Below are 14,336 nucleotides of genomic sequence, written 5' to 3' on the forward strand. Positions count from 1 at the left end.
AAGTTAAGGGGAAGGTTGCGGTGGAGAAAGGGAGGTCGGGACGTGGCCTTGTCGGGGGGGCATCCGGGCGCCGAGCACACAGTGCGTGTCGCTAATGCTGTAACAGAGGAGTGGCAATTGCAGCTTGGCACACTATTCACACATAGTCCATAGCTGTAAACGGATAGAACCTTACCTTGAGCAGTCGCCTCGGCGCGAGACAAGATGAGACCTTGACCTGGAGAACTCAAGGAAAGGCTGTCACCGAGCAGCAATGGAGCGTCACACTGTTAACACAGCTCTTGAAATCGTGAGGGCTCTTCAAGCGCAAGGCGTGGCGCTGGGAGGTGAGCGTGTTTGTGCTGCTCGGCACGAACCGGCACGCCTCGGCACGAACGACCAGTCCTCGCGGCAGGGTCGCTTATGCCCATGCTCATGAGTTAATTTTGAGCAGTGATAGGGTGAAGTCAGGCCGGGACCTGCGTGATATCCGCCCGGCCTTCGCGCTTGGCGACCTGGCGTGTGGCAAGCCAGCTTCGCATGAATCAGCCGTGCGTAGTCCTCCACAACTTTATGGATGCATAAGGGTAGCTGTGCGGACCGTCTCCCGCTGACTGGGCGTGCCACGGTTGCCCCCCGTTCATTCAAGAAACTAAGCGCGCTATCGCCCGGGTGTCAGCTACTTCGCGTTGACCAGCCCCGTCAATAAACCGTATGCTGTTCAGGTTATGAGGATACTCAGGACCCCAAGCGGACACGCGTGCTCGAACACGGCGCCAACATCGGAACGGGGGCGATGTCGGGTGCCGCCACGGCTCCCCGCGACGCAAACGCGGGAGCCTATGACGCCGAGCAGCACGAGCGCGATCACGAGGGAGTCAGCTATCCCGGCTCGAACGCGGCTGCCACGGCCATGTACCACGCCCTGCTCGCCGCGCGTGCGGCCCCTGCCAAAGCAGTGACAGCAAACGCGGCCTACCCTGACGCCTACGCCGCGGCCGTGGAGGAAGAGCAGCCTCCCCGCCGCGGCCGCGGTCGGCCGCCTGGCTCCAAGAACAAGCCCAAAAGCGACGACCCGAACACCGCGCACCTGTTCGGCACAGCAGGATACGCGGCCTTGCAGCGGCCAGCGCCGCCTGTTGCCTACAAGCCCGAGTACGACGAGGGTGGGGAGGGCTCGGACGGTGCGGCGGGGCTGGACTCGGACGCGGGCGGCTCGGCGTTTGGTGCCCGCGGCCGCAAGCGGAAGTCCTCTCGTCCCACGGCGGCCCAGCCGCACGGAGCCATGTCCATGCAGGACGGCGAGGATGACGACACCGGCTCTCAGCAGCCGCGCGGGGTGCAGGTGGGTGGCCGGGTGGGCTGCGGAGAGGGCGTGGAGAACACGGCAGGAGAGGGACAGGCTGGAGCGCCACGGAAGGCGGCGCTGGGGACTTAGTGCGCAGCGTTTTCAAAGGAACGGTGTGTGGCAAGCGGCCCTCCTTGAGGGATTGCTGACTGTTGTGAGCAAACGATGCACGTACCACACTCCTGCACGCTCTCAGGGACTCGTGACTGCGCGGCCGGGCGTGCCGCTGACGGCGGCGGCGGGCGCAGTGCCCTACCCCAAGAACATGGTGCTCTTCGACCCCAGCGTGAGTGCGGGGAGCGGGTAGCCGTCCTTAATTGCAAGACGGAGTACAAATATGCGGAGCTTAGGAGGGGCTGCAGTTGTTGTCTTGTCGGGTTGCTTGGCTGGTTTCCAGTCCGCTCGTGTGATGTCCCACATGGGGCTCGAGAGATGGGCAGCGGCGTGGGCCACACGTAAGAGACCCGTGGCCTTCCTTTTTGCGCGCCTGACGCGCCTGACGGTGTAGCATCCCTCCCGTCTGCGACCCTCAGGGCCTGCCGGTGCGGCGCGGCCGCGGCCGTCCCCGCAAGGACTACCCGCCCGGCTACCAGCTGGTCCCCGCCGACCAGGTGTCGGCCGAGATCCGGGCAATGGTGCTGGGAGGCGAGGACGCAGCCGACGCCGCGGCGGCGGCGGCCGAGGCGGCGGCGGCCGCCGAGGCGGCAGTGGCCGAGGCCGCCAGTCTTGCCGAACGCGTCATGACGGCGGCAGGTCCCATGCCCGTGAACGAGCTGGTTGCGGCGCTGCAGAGCGTCGCCGACCCAGATGCGGTGGCGGCGGCCGCCGTCGCGGCGGCCGCGGCCGCTGCCGGCAACGCCGACTGGGCCGCTGACGGCGGCATGGGGGCCGTGCCGGCGCCTGCGGCGGCGGCGGTGTACGACGATAGCGTGGCGGCCATGGGCGAGGCGGCGCTGGCGGCTGCGGCGGCGGCGCGGCATGCCGCCGTGTCCCGGCGGGATGTGGGTGTGCAGGTACCTGACGTGCCGTACCATGCATTCAGTGCACTGTACGGTGGCGTGCCGGGCGAGGCTGGGACGGATGTGGAGGGGAACAGCATGGAGAGCCTGGTGGCGGCGATCGCGGCCGCTGCTGCCGCCTCCGCGTCGGCGCCATCGGCGCCGGACCCGCGTCTGTCTGTGCTCCTGGGCCTGGCGGCAAAGACACAGTCGCAACGGCTGGAGAAGCAGGAGGCAGCGGCGGCGGCTGCGGCAGCACAGGGGCAGGCGGCACAGGATGGCCAGGATGGCGAGGGCGTCGGAGCGCGCGGCGGCGGCGTGGGCGGCAGCGGTGGCGGCGGCCAGGAGGAGGGTGAAGAGCCGTCCGCTGCGCCCGTGGTGGAGGCAGCCGCTGCAGCTGATGACGTTGATACTGGTGCCGGCGCAGGCACCGGCGCTTCCTCGCCGGCCGCGGCAGAGGAGCAGCGGGCCGTGCGCTCTAGCCACTATGGAGTCGCGAGCGGTGACGTTGACGCGCTTGTTGGCGGCGCCTCCGCGGGCGGCGCCAGGGCGCTGCCGCCCGGCGGCGACGGCGAAGGCCGTCGTGCGGGCTACCATGGCGGCGGCTGGGCCGGCTCCCGGGCCGGCTTCCTGGTGCCTGTTGAGGCAGCGGCGAGCGGCTCCGACCCCAGTGCCGACGGCGCTCGCCAGGTCTACACGCACCCGCTGTCGGAGTTCATGGCGGCGGCGGGGAGCCACAGGGGCTGCCGGCGCGGCTGCTGCTCCCAGCGTCTGGGTGGAGCCGGCGGTGACGCCGGCGGCGGCCGCCGGGCGCACCCGGCGCTGATGCAGCGCCGCACCCTGGCGGCGCAGTACTACGGCGGAGCCGGCGGCGGCAGCGACAGCGAGTCGGCAGAGGCGGCGGCGGCAGCTGCGTCGGATGAGGACGAGGAGCTGGCGACGGCGGGCCCCGACTGCGATGACTACCTGTACGCGGCTGCGCCGTCGGGTGGTGGCGCGGCCGCCGGTCGTGTTATCCCTCAGTACGACGGCGCCGGGGACGACGAGATGGTGGATCCGGAGGCGGCGGTGGCAGCTGCCGCAGCGGTGGCGGCGGTGACGGCGGCGGCCGCCGACCCGCCCGTGGAGGTGGACCCCGCTGCGGCGGCTGCGGCGGCCGCAGCGGTGGCGGCGGTGACTGGCACCGCCATGCCGACCGTCAACGCCCTGCCGAGCGCCGCGCCGCTGGCGGGCGCGATGCCGCCGCCGCCGCTGGGGATGCCCGGCGCGCCCGGTCTGCCGGTGGCGGCCCAGCAGCAGCAGCTGGATGCGGCTGCGACCCTGACCGCCCAGCTGCATGCCGCGCTGGCCAACCCGGCGGCGGCGGCGGCCGCCGGCGGCCCGCCGGGCCAGCTGCACCCGGACGCCGCGGCGCGGCTGGCGGCGCTGATGCAGCTGCAGCAGCTGTTTGCGTTGCAGCAGCAGCTACAGCAGCAAAAGTCCATGCAGCATGGCGGCGGCGACGACGGCGACGGCTCGCGCCGCACGCCCACACCGCCGCCGCCGCACCCGCAGCACCGCTCCAAGGCTGCCGCGCGAGTGGACATCGTGAAGGCGGAGCTGGGCGATAGCAGCGGCTACCGCGGCCCTAGCGGTCTGGCGGCGATCCAGGCAGCCAACGCCGCGGCGGCGGCGGCAGCCGGCGGCCGGCCGCGCCGCTCCGCCGCCGTACCCGCGCGCTTTGCCGATTCCAAGCTTTTCGTCAAGCCGCCCGGCGCCGGAGGCGGCGGCGGCGGTGGCGGGCGCGGCCGGCGGTACGGCAGCGATGAGGAGATGGAGGACGATGACGAGGAGTTTGGCGAGGATGAGGACGATGAGGAGCTGCCTGGCGACGGCGAGGAGGACGTGGAGGATGAGGAGCTGGAGACGGATGACGACATTGAGGGCGGTGGCCGCATCCGCCGCGCCGGCTCGCGCGGCCCCGGTGGCGGCGGCGTAGGGCGCCGCGTCGGCGGCAGCGTGGAGGACGAGGCGGAGGCCAAGCGGCAGGCGCACCTGGCGCGGCGGCGCGAGGCGGCGCGGCGCATGCGCGCGGAGGCGGCGGCGCAGCGCGCCGCCACGCAGGTGCAGCAGCACCAGCTGCTGCTGGCTGGCGGCCTGCCCGGGCTGCCGGGCTTCATGATGGGCATGCCGGGTGCCGGCGGCGGCGAGGGCGCCGGTGGCGCCGGGCCGCTGGGAGGCACCGACGGCGACGACGACGGCGAGGGCGAGGAGGCGCGGCTGCGGCGGCAGCTGGCGGCGGCCACCGCAGGCGGCGGCGGCGCCGCGCTTGGCGTCGGCGGCAAGCTCTCTGCCGCGGAGCGGCATGAGCGCGAGCTGGCGCGGCGGCGCGAGCGTGAGCGGCAGCGCCGCGCGGAGCTGAAGCGCATGCGCGAGGCTGGGCAGCTGGGCGGCGCCGGCGCCGGTGTTAGCGGCATCAGCGACCCGGCGTCGGCGCTGGCGGCGCTGATTGCCGGCGACGGCAGTGAGTTCGCGGAGCCGGGCGATGAGCTGCTGCCGCCTGAGGAGCAGCGGGAGCGGCAGCTGGCGCGGCGGCGCGAGCGGGAGCGGCTGCTGCGGATGGAGCTGCGCCTGCGGCGGGAGGAGCAGGCCGGCGGCAACGGCGGCACCTCCACCGACCCACTGGACGACGACGACGCCGGCGACCTCGGCGACTACGGAGGCGGGGGCGGCGGCGGCGGCGGCTACAATGGGCTGGCGCCGATGCGGGTGGTGGTGCCCAAGCCGTTGGGCATTGCGTCCTTCCGCGGCCTGTCGGCGCCGCCGGGCGGCGGCACCATCATCCTGCCTGGCGGCCTGCCGCCGCTGGTGCTGCCGCCGGCGCTGCCGTCCTCGCTGCCGCCGCTGGTGCTGCCGCCGGGCATGTCGGGCGGCGCCGCGGCCCGCTACGGCGCCGGGCAGGGCCCGAGCGGCCTCCAGCCTGCCGGCAACTCTCTGGGGCTGCCCAGCTCCATGGCACCCAGCCCCGCACCCGGCGGCCTTGCGTCCGCCACCCCCGGCGGCGGCGCCACACCGCTCGGCACCGGCATGGCGGGAGCGGCCGGGGCGGCTCTTGGCGCGCCCGGCTCTGCGCCGGCGCGCCTCCCCTCCGCCGGCCACATGGATGCGGCTACTGCTGCCGCCGTTGCGGCGGCGGCGGCGCTGGCGAGCCAGAAGCGGCCGCGGCAGAAGTTCTTGGGCACACCCACAGAGAAGCGCGAGCGCGAGCTGGCGGTGAAGCGTGAGCGCGAGAAGCAGCGTCGCCTGCGTCTAAAGCAGGAGCGCTTGGCTCGTGCCGGCATTGAGATGCCGCTGCCGCCGGCCGGCGGCGCCAGCCGTGCCAGCGTGGGCCCCGCCAGCACCGGCGGCCTGGCAACGTCGACGGGCGGGCAGCCTGGCGGCACCGGCGGCGGCGCCAGCAGCGCCATGACCACCCAGTCCATGGGCACGGGCGATGAGGAGGGGCCGCCGCGGCAGCGGCCGAGGCTTGACGGCGCCACCGGCGGCCTGGATCCCAACGCGGAGCCGGGGGAAGGTGACAGCGGTCCCGCGGCCGGGGCGGCGGCGGGCACCGCTGATGCATCGTCACAGCCGCCCAACTACAACACCAACAACAACATGAATGTCAGCGCCAGCCTGGTGACGCAGGTGCGAGGTGTGTGTCTGGCTGTGTGCGCACGGCGGCGGACGTGCAGTTGGCAGCACGTCGGCCCCGCGCCCACAGACCGCGCGTCATGGCCTGGGCCCCATCGTACATGTCGTTTCTGCGCGACGGACACGCACACGCACAGGGGGCTTGCCTTGCTTGCACACCGCGTCCAAAGCACATACACGCAACCCTCGCTTGCACGCACAGGTTGACAGCGCGACGCTGTACGCACCGGGAGGCATCCCGGCGGCGGTCGCGGGCGGCTACGCGCTCAGCGACCAGGCGTACCTGGAGAAGCGCGAGCGCGACCTGGCGCTGAAGCGGGAGCGGGAGCGGCAGCGCCGCCAGCGGCTCAAGGAGGAGCGCCTGGCGGCGGCGGCCGCTATGTCAGGTGGCAGCGGCGGAGCCGCCGCCGCCGGAGGCGGAGGCGGCAGTAGCGGGTACATGGAGCAGCAGCAGCAGCAGCAGCCGTACCAGCAGCAGCCGAACCTGGCGATGCAGTTGAAGCGGGAGGCGCCGACGATGTACGGGTCTTCGCTGGGCGTTGCGGAGGAGGAGCGCATGCAGATGCAGGGCGGCGGCGGAGGGGGAGGGGGAGCAGGAGCGGGCGGGGCGGAGGGGCAGGGCGGCAATGACGCCGCGATGGCAGAAGCCGAGGCGGCCGCCGCCGGTGGCGCTGGTGCCGCCACTGCTGTGGCCAACGGCGGTGGGGAGGAGGCGGAGGAGATGGAGGAGGAGGAGGAGGGGGAACCTGACCCAGCAGCCGTGGCCGCCGCGGCTGCCGCTGCTGCGGAGCAGCAGGCTCGGGAGAAGGCGGAGCGCGACCGTGAGCGAGCCGAGTCGCGTGCGGCGCGCGAGCGCGCGATGGCGGAGCGCGCCGCCCGGGAGGCGGAGAAGGCTGCCAAGGCGGAGCGCGAGGCGAAGGAGAAGGAGGCTCGCGACAAGGCCAAGCGGGAGGCGGCGCTGGCGGCCAAGCGCGAGGAGGAGCGGCGCAAGCGGCGGGAGCGGAAGAAGCTGGAGCGGGAGAAGGAGAAGGCGCGGGTGAGGCGGGGTCAGGCAGTGCTGCTTACGTGCCTACCAAACATATTGCATAACGCACTCTGTCTGGTGATCAGATGACTAATATATACAGAACTGTGCCAAACTCAGGTCAAGTACGCATACCGCACCTAACGGCTGGGCGTGACCTAACCGACGGCGCATCGCCCCATGCGTGCAAATGTGTCCCTTGCGGCGAGTTCAGGGCGGCGCCGACTCGGATGCGGAGGGCGATGAGCGCGAGGGCACGCCGCCGCCGGGCGGTGCGGGCGGCGAGGCAGGGGCGCGGCCCCAGAAGGGCGGCCACAGCGCGCCCTTCTATCGCACCGTGCTGCGCCGCGTGAAGCGCATGGTGCAACACATCAAGCAGGTGTGCGGGCTGGGTGCGTGTGGGCTGGCGCTGGGGCGGGGCACGTAGCGGCGGCGCTGACGGCATTGATGCAGCTTGGCAGGATTTCGGCCTCATTGAATGTTCGTCAAGGTTATGCGTTTTTGGTTGTCGGAGTTCTGCGCGGGCACCCTGGGTTCGTGTCGGTCCCGGCCCACGCATGACTGCATCGCCACGACTGCAGCTGCATCACGCACGCGTGGGTGCGCACACACGCCGTAAAAATCACAGACGCAACGCCCACTCACATACACACTCTCACGCACACGACCACACACACGCACACACACGATTACACACAGGAGGAGCATGCGCTGGCGGTGCTGGAGGCGGAGGGCTGGCGCGGCGGCGCGCGCAAGAAGGTGCAGCTGACGTATGAGCTGCAGCGCAGCCGGGAGGCGCTGGAGAAGCGGCGGGCAGCCATCCGCGAGGTGGGTGGGTGGGCGAGGTGGGGGAGGTGGGGGCAGAGGCAGAGGCACACGGCAGAGGGTTGGGCGGGTGGCGGGTGGCTCGGCATTTGCGTGGTGGTGGGGACTGGAGAGGGACTGGTGGTGGTGAGCGAGCGCGTGCGTGTGTGCGTTTGCATGTGTGACTACGGTTTCCATGGTTGCCTCCTTGTGTGTGTTTCGGGCCCGGTGTTCGGAGGTGTCATCGCGACCCCCTGACGCCCCCTCCTGACGCCTCCTCCGGCTTTGTCTGCAGTCTTCATTGCATCCTGTACCGCTGTCCAATCATCAGTGCAACCCCCCGCCCCACCCGCCCAACACACACACACACACACAGGCTGTGTCGCTGTGTGACGCGCCGCCCGGGCTGAAGGCCATCCCTGCTGAGCTGTTTGACGAGGAGGGCGAGCTGGAGGAGCACCACATCTTCTGCGCCGTGTGCTACAGCTACGAGATGGCGGACGTGAGTGCCTGCGGGGTTATTCCGGGGGGGGTGCTGCTGCTGCGGGCGGGGGGGGGGGGCGGGGGTGCATTCATATCATAAGGAAATGGCAGACGGTAGGCAATCTTGGGGGAACCGTAGGGGTTGTGGCAGAGGTTGTGCGGCTGCTAAGGTGCAGAATAGGCACCATAGTCAGCACCGCTTCACGCCTTTCACGCCTTCCATTTGAACCGAGCAAATTTATACACGTCCTAGCCAACCAATCTTCCCACACACCTTCCCACAAAACAATCATGGATGCAACCCCGCCTGGCACGCCCCCGCACAGGACGACGACGTGGTCCTGTGCGACGGCCCCTGCAACTGCGCCTTCCACCAGAACTGCCTGGACCCGCCGGTGGACGTCACCAAGCTGCCCGAGGACGAGGGCTGGCTGTGCCCCGCCTGCGACTGCAAGGTGGGGGGGGGGGGGTGCGGCGGGCCGGCCACGCGGGGCCCCCTCTCGGGCGGAGTTACGTCCATGATTATATTTTGGGGGAGGGGGGCTGCAGCAGGGTGGTGGTGGGAGCCTGTGGAGTCACGTTGCGGGGAGGGGAGGCTACATGGTGGCTGGATACAAACAGGGGCCGTGATAAACGTCGGGCGTGGAGGGGGCTGTGGGATTTGGGCAGCGGGGTTCGTGCATGAAAGAATGGGTGGCTGCAGGAGTCCAGGAGCCCAGGTGCACACGCCACGCCCGCTGTATCCGGTGCTCCACCTTGCCTCCTGAATGAACTCCCTGCTTCTCCCCAGCTCTGCAACCGTCCCTCCTTTCCGCCCCCTTCACGGGTCCTGGTGCTGCACTCCGCTTCCCTAGCAACACACCCCGCCCTGCCTCGCTCCCCCCAGCTTTCCTTGGCTGACCATGAGTGCCACCCCCACAAGCTTTCAGCACCCCCCGCCACACACACACTCTCCCTCTCTACACACTCACACTGTTCTACGCGTAATCTTCTCCTTGTGCTCTTTAACACACGTCCTATGCGTAACGTTTTCCTTGTGCTCTCTAACACACACCCTCTGCGCACAGGCCGACATCCTGGACCTGCTGTACGAGGAGTTCAACATCGAGTACGACATAAACGACCCGTGGACCGCCATACTGCCGCCGCCGCCGGAGCCCGAGCCGCGGCCGCCCGGGGCTGGCGGCAGCGCCGAGCCGGACACCGAGGCGGGCGGAGCGGGTGAGGGCGAGAGGGCGCGTGCCGTGTGTGAGCGTAGTAAAGAGCGCGAGTGTGTGTGAGGGGTGGGTGGGTGGGTGGGGGTTGTACTGCCGTGGCTGCAGTGCGGTATGCGGTATGAACAATGCGGTGTGCGGCCCTCGAGCTGGCTTAATTACACGATTGCGCCCGCGGCCGCTCTTGTCGCTATGACAGGCAGTGGCGAGGAGGAGGGTGAGGCCGGCGAGCGCGGTGGCAAGCGGCGGCGGCGGCGGCGGCGGCGCAACGTCAAGCCCATGTCAGAGGGCGAGGTGGGCGGCGGCTGGCTGGCGGCGGACCTGCCCTCAGACGAGGATGATGATGACGACTTTGCGGCAGGTGGGTCTGCGTGATGTAACGACGGCTGAGGGTGGATGGCAGGAAGTGGAGGTCTTTGCAGTGCAGGGTTGGTGTGGTATGCGCGGGTTGAAGATTAGTCCATGGGAAAGTAATGTGTCCGGCGCGCGACTGAGCACGTGTGAGGCTGGGCGGTCCGTTGCCTGGCTGTGCCGCTTACGCGGCGTCACTCTGTGAACCCCGCGCCTGCAGAAGCCGAGGCGGGCGATGACGATGACGACGAGCAGGAGGCTGCTGGCGCCGCAGGGCCCTCCGGCTCTGGCGCCGCGCCCATGGACACCGACGCGCCTCCGGCTGCCGCCGGCGAAGCCGCCGCCGCCGATCAGGCGGCGGCGCCGGCCGGCGACGCCGAAGACGAGGATGGAGAGGATGCAGACGCAGATGAAGATGAGGATGATGATGAAGATGAAGAGGATGACAGCGGCGGTGGTGACAGCGATGATGAGGAGCTGGATGACTTGGAGGAGGAGAGCGGGCTGAGCGGGCTGGGCGAGGGCGAGGGCGGCAGCGACGACCTGTCGGACGCCAGCGATGACGACGGGCACGGCAGCGGCAGCGAGGGAGAGGTGGTGCTGGAGAAGCGCCAGCGCAAGCAGGTGGGTGAGGGTTTGGGTGAGGAGCCGGCATGCCTGTGCTCCTGCGCCTCTGCTGCTCTGAATCCCCGTGTCTCTTGTTGCTGACCGGGGCTGGCGTGCACAAGACCCGCCACCACCACAACAATCACACAACACACACACACACACACACACACACACACACACACACACACACACACACACACACGCATGCACACGCGTAATGTTTTCCTTGTGCTCTTTAACACACACACACACACACACACACACACACACACACACACACACACACACACGCATGCACAGTGCCCACCCTGAGGCGTTCTAACACGCATGCACGCACGCACGCACACACACACACACACACACACACTTTTACGCGCGCCCCCCCAGGTTGACTACATGGAGCTGCACAAGCAGCTGTTCGGCGTGGAGCCGGCTCCGGGCGGCGGCGAGGAGGACGACGACGACTACGACCCCGACATGGCCTCGCCGCCCAAGACCCACAAGAAGGGCGGCGGGGACAAGGACAGGGGCGAGAAGGACAGGGGCGAGAAGGACAGGGGGGAGAAGGAGGGGCAGGACAGCTGAGGTGATGTTGGGCGTTAGAAGGCCGCACGTGAGCGTGTGTGGACCGATCGCAAAGCAAGGCAGCGGTGGCGGGCACAGCCGTTGGCAGGTAGCAGGGCAGCAGGAGGGAGGCGGCTTCGATGAACACTGCATTGCGCGGGTGTCTGTTGGTAGCGGCTTGGTGGGGCAGAACAGTATAAGGACCAACGCGTTTTGTGTGGGGGCGTGTCAGTGCCTGACACGCGCGTGAATGCGGCATGGGGGTGGAGGGTGGGGCCGTGGGGGTCCCTGCGCGCGCGCTGGATTGGAGGACGAGAAACGGCGGGACAGGGCAGCTGCAGAGGCGGCCGGCCGTGCCGGAATGGCCACCAACACTCGGTGATTGCCATCCCTACCACTCTGCATCTTTTTGACGGCTTGCCTCGGGAATGAATACGTCTCACGTCCCCCCGCTTTGGACTTTTTGGTCGATCGAGTTCGAAATGGTGTAAGTACACACGTGTTTGCGATTTCGAGGGTTGCGCGGCCCCGCCGCCGGAATGACACGGTGTTGCCCTATCAGGCGTGCCCGGCCCTGATGACATTACTGCACCAAGCGCGCCCACACGAAACCCATGGACGTGTGTATGTGTGTATGTGTGTGCGCGCGCGCGCTGACGATGTGTGCACGCAGTACTACGCAGTGTGGGCGTTGGCTCAAGAATGAACTGCTACTACGTGTAAGCTACCACTCACGTGGAGCGGGCACTTCGCCATACATGGGATTTCGTGATCGCGTGACGGATATCAGCGCAGCCGCTACAAGGCTTCCTTCTGTTCTATGCCGGATCATTGACGTGTGTTGCGGAACTAATGCGTACGTAGACCAGAGCGAATCATTACAGTGTCACGGCCGGGTCACGCAACCTGCATGCAGTTGCCTTGGCTTCCCGGCACCTGCATTGGCCCTACAGTCATCTATCTCAAGCACCGATCAACGGTCTCGCGAATAACATGGCTAGCACCTGGCACATGCCTTGGGGCTCTGAGAAAATCTGTGGAGCAACCGGCACCGGTTTATTTGCGCTGTCCATCACTCTGCAGCACCCCTCAAATCAAAGCCACGATCAATCGCCAACATGCGCGTGCGTCGCCATGCAGGCCTGCGCCAACGCTGCGCCCCGCCCCGCACACCGTGTGCTTGCAACCGCGCACACACATACCTGCTGGCTGCATTTTCTCAAGACCTGTGCAAGGCTACGCCCCTCGGGGGCATACCACGCACCCAGCACAGCGCTGCTAGCCCTGTCCCAATCTCACGCAAACACTACATGAAACCCAACATCACGAGTTGCACCCATGCATCCAAACTACAGCCCTAGCTACCAAGCTACAAACGGATTTGACGCTGCCGCCCTCCCCCTGCCCCCTGTGCACCCAGGCTAATTACGACAGCTTCTCTCCGAGGGCGGTGTGCGCCAGGGGAGTCTTCTGGATCAGGGGCGTGTGCACGTCGTAGGACAGCGCCTTGCCAATGCCCGACAGGCCGTCGTCCTGCAGCGAGGGGAAAGGGAGGAATGGGTGGTGTGGGAGGGGAGTGGCGGGAGTGAAGGGACAAGGGTCTGTCACCTGGGGGAACAGCAAGGGAGGACAGGCGGCGTTGCGTGACACCAGCATTGCATGCAAGTCCCGCCCACATCTGCCGTACGTTCTCACAGGCGTGCCACAGCACCACGGGGTATCCAGCTGAAGCCACATACACACACTTGTTCTGCCTCCCTAGCACACGCACACGCACCTTGAGGATGCGCACGCGGTGCTCGACATTGCTCAAGATGCTCTCAAAGGTTTGCTCGAAACCCTTGAGGTTGTTGTGGTAGATGTGGCTCGCGGTGTTGATGGTCCAGTCAATCTGGCGGGGGTGGGATGGGGATGGGAAGGCGGCGAGCGAGGCAAGGAAGCCAGTGTCAGAGCAAGCTCGAGACACCGCACAGACATAACGTTTCCATCAGCCCTTTCCAGCCAGCCCCCGGTTCGTTCATGACGCGGCCAGCAGTGCAATGCAGCCAAACCTTCCCTCTCCCGTCCACCTCCCCCGTCTACTTCCTTCCCGAGCAGCACGCTACTCACAGTGGAGTCGGCGATGCTGAAGGCCTTGTAGGAGGTGTCCTGGACGAAGGTGGCGAAGGGCGTGAAGAAACCGAACCAGGCGCTCTCGGCGTCAGACAGGTTGTCCTGCGGTGATTGGGGGGGGGGGTGGGTGGGGGTGGGGGCGGGCGGTGCGTGCGCAGGGAAAGGGCGGCAGGGCAGCAGGCAGGCGGACGGGGCGCGACGCAGCAAGTGCTCTTTAACAGGAGCAAGCAGTATAAAGCGAGAAGAAGCGCAGTACTATATGGGGAGTCTGATAGCTACAGCCCTGTCGGCCCTTGCCCCAAACAAATTAACCACAGCAGCAACGAACAATGGCAGTAGCCGCCAGGACCGTGTGCAGCCAGCGCAGCTACAGCCTCGCCCTTGCAGTGCACGCACGCACCTGGACGGTGTAGGGGGCCACGGCGCGCAGGGCCAGCCAGGGCGTGGAAACCAACCTGCGGGGTGAGGCGGCAGTAGCACCAGGCAGTTGTGGCGGCAGGGAGTAGCAGGCAGTAGCAGAGCAGTATGTGTCGAGGTCGTGAAGAAGAGCTGAAGGCGTTGCAAAGGAGTCCCTGCCGCAAGACGTGGTCGGGTTGCGAGGCGGCGAGGCCAGACAGGCGCAAGTGCGGGCGTGTGCGTACATGCGCTGGCGTGCGCTGGCGACGGCAGCATTCAGGCAACACTCTGCCATTCCTTATAGCGCCGTCCAAGGATGCCTCGTCGCAAGCTGGATCGCGGCTCGAAACAGGCAGTCAACGCCAACCCGCCGACCCGCGCAACGGACCGCAACGCCGCAACGCACGTGCGTGCAGCCAGCTTCGCTCTCCTCCCGCCCGATGCGCCTCGCCTCTCACGCGCCCTAAGCTACCTAACTCCATGATGCTTAGGGCAGCTACCCACCAGGTGAGGAAGGAGGTGTAGGTCGCCAGGATGCGCCAGGCCCAGCTCAGCCGCCGCAGCGGACTGTACTTGCGGTCGTAGATGGGCCGCGACAGAGTGTCTGAGATGGCCATGTTGGGCGACGTAGGAGAAAGAAAGAGGTGCCGCAGGCGCGGGCGAGGAACGAGCAGCGGCAAGGCTGCGAAACGCTCGGGTCAACGCTTGCAAAACAGGGCGAGTGACGCTCCTGCGCAGGGGTCACGAGTGTTGGCTGTGCGTGTGTGTGTTTGTGTGTGCTA

General features: G+C 68.0%; 2 protein-coding genes across 2 annotated transcripts; one reads left to right on the top strand and one right to left on the bottom strand.

Moving 5' to 3' along the window:
• Positions 1 to 164: 164 nt before the first annotated feature.
• On the top strand, positions 165 to 11,781 carry CHLRE_12g492200v5 (uncharacterized protein). Its single transcript, XM_043067932.1, has 13 exons — positions 165 to 326; positions 705 to 1,324; positions 1,524 to 1,613; positions 1,861 to 5,991; positions 6,200 to 7,033; positions 7,236 to 7,400; positions 7,721 to 7,849; positions 8,202 to 8,327; positions 8,635 to 8,763; positions 9,376 to 9,529; positions 9,722 to 9,883; positions 10,094 to 10,497; positions 10,870 to 11,781. The coding sequence occupies exons 1-13, from the start codon at positions 254 to 256 to the stop codon at positions 11,065 to 11,067; spliced, it is 7,215 nt and encodes a 2,404-aa protein (XP_042917973.1). The 5' UTR covers positions 165 to 253; the 3' UTR covers positions 11,068 to 11,781.
• Positions 11,782 to 11,912: 131 nt separating this feature from the next.
• On the bottom strand, positions 11,913 to 14,294 carry CHLRE_12g492150v5 (uncharacterized protein). The gene is made up of 5 exons (XM_001700535.2): positions 14,059 to 14,294; positions 13,559 to 13,613; positions 13,156 to 13,260; positions 12,824 to 12,937; positions 11,913 to 12,579 (listed from the first exon to the last, which is right to left on the bottom strand). Exons 1-5 carry the CDS (start codon positions 14,169 to 14,171, stop codon positions 12,472 to 12,474), a joined length of 495 nt encoding a protein of 164 aa, XP_001700587.1. The 5' UTR covers positions 14,172 to 14,294; the 3' UTR covers positions 11,913 to 12,471.
• Positions 14,295 to 14,336: the final 42 nt, after the last annotated feature.

The sequence above is a fragment of the Chlamydomonas reinhardtii genome, chromosome 12 (genome assembly GCF_000002595.2).
Source record: "Chlamydomonas reinhardtii strain CC-503 cw92 mt+ chromosome 12, whole genome shotgun sequence".
Lineage (NCBI taxonomy): Eukaryota > Viridiplantae > Chlorophyta > Chlorophyceae > Chlamydomonadales > Chlamydomonadaceae > Chlamydomonas > Chlamydomonas reinhardtii.

Coding starts and splice junctions, on each gene's coding strand:
- CHLRE_12g492200v5 (XM_043067932.1), top strand. CDS start 254: ATGGAGCGTCACACTGTTAACACAGCTCTTGAAATCGTGAGGGCTCTT. Junction 7,034..7,235: donor GGGAGAAGGAGAAGGCGCGG/GTGAGGCGGGGT, acceptor CGGCGAGTTCAG/GGCGGCGCCGACTCGGATGC. Junction 9,530..9,721: donor CACCGAGGCGGGCGGAGCGG/GTGAGGGCGAGA, acceptor TCGCTATGACAG/GCAGTGGCGAGGAGGAGGGT.
- CHLRE_12g492150v5 (XM_001700535.2), bottom strand. CDS start 14,171: ATGGCCATCTCAGACACTCTGTCGCGGCCCATCTACGACCGCAAGTAC. Junction 13,614..14,058: donor TACACCTCCTTCCTCACCTG/GTGGGTAGCTGC, acceptor CTCACCCCGCAG/GTTGGTTTCCACGCCCTGGC. Junction 12,938..13,155: donor TCAGCATCGCCGACTCCACT/GTGAGTAGCGTG, acceptor CACCCCCGCCAG/ATTGACTGGACCATCAACAC.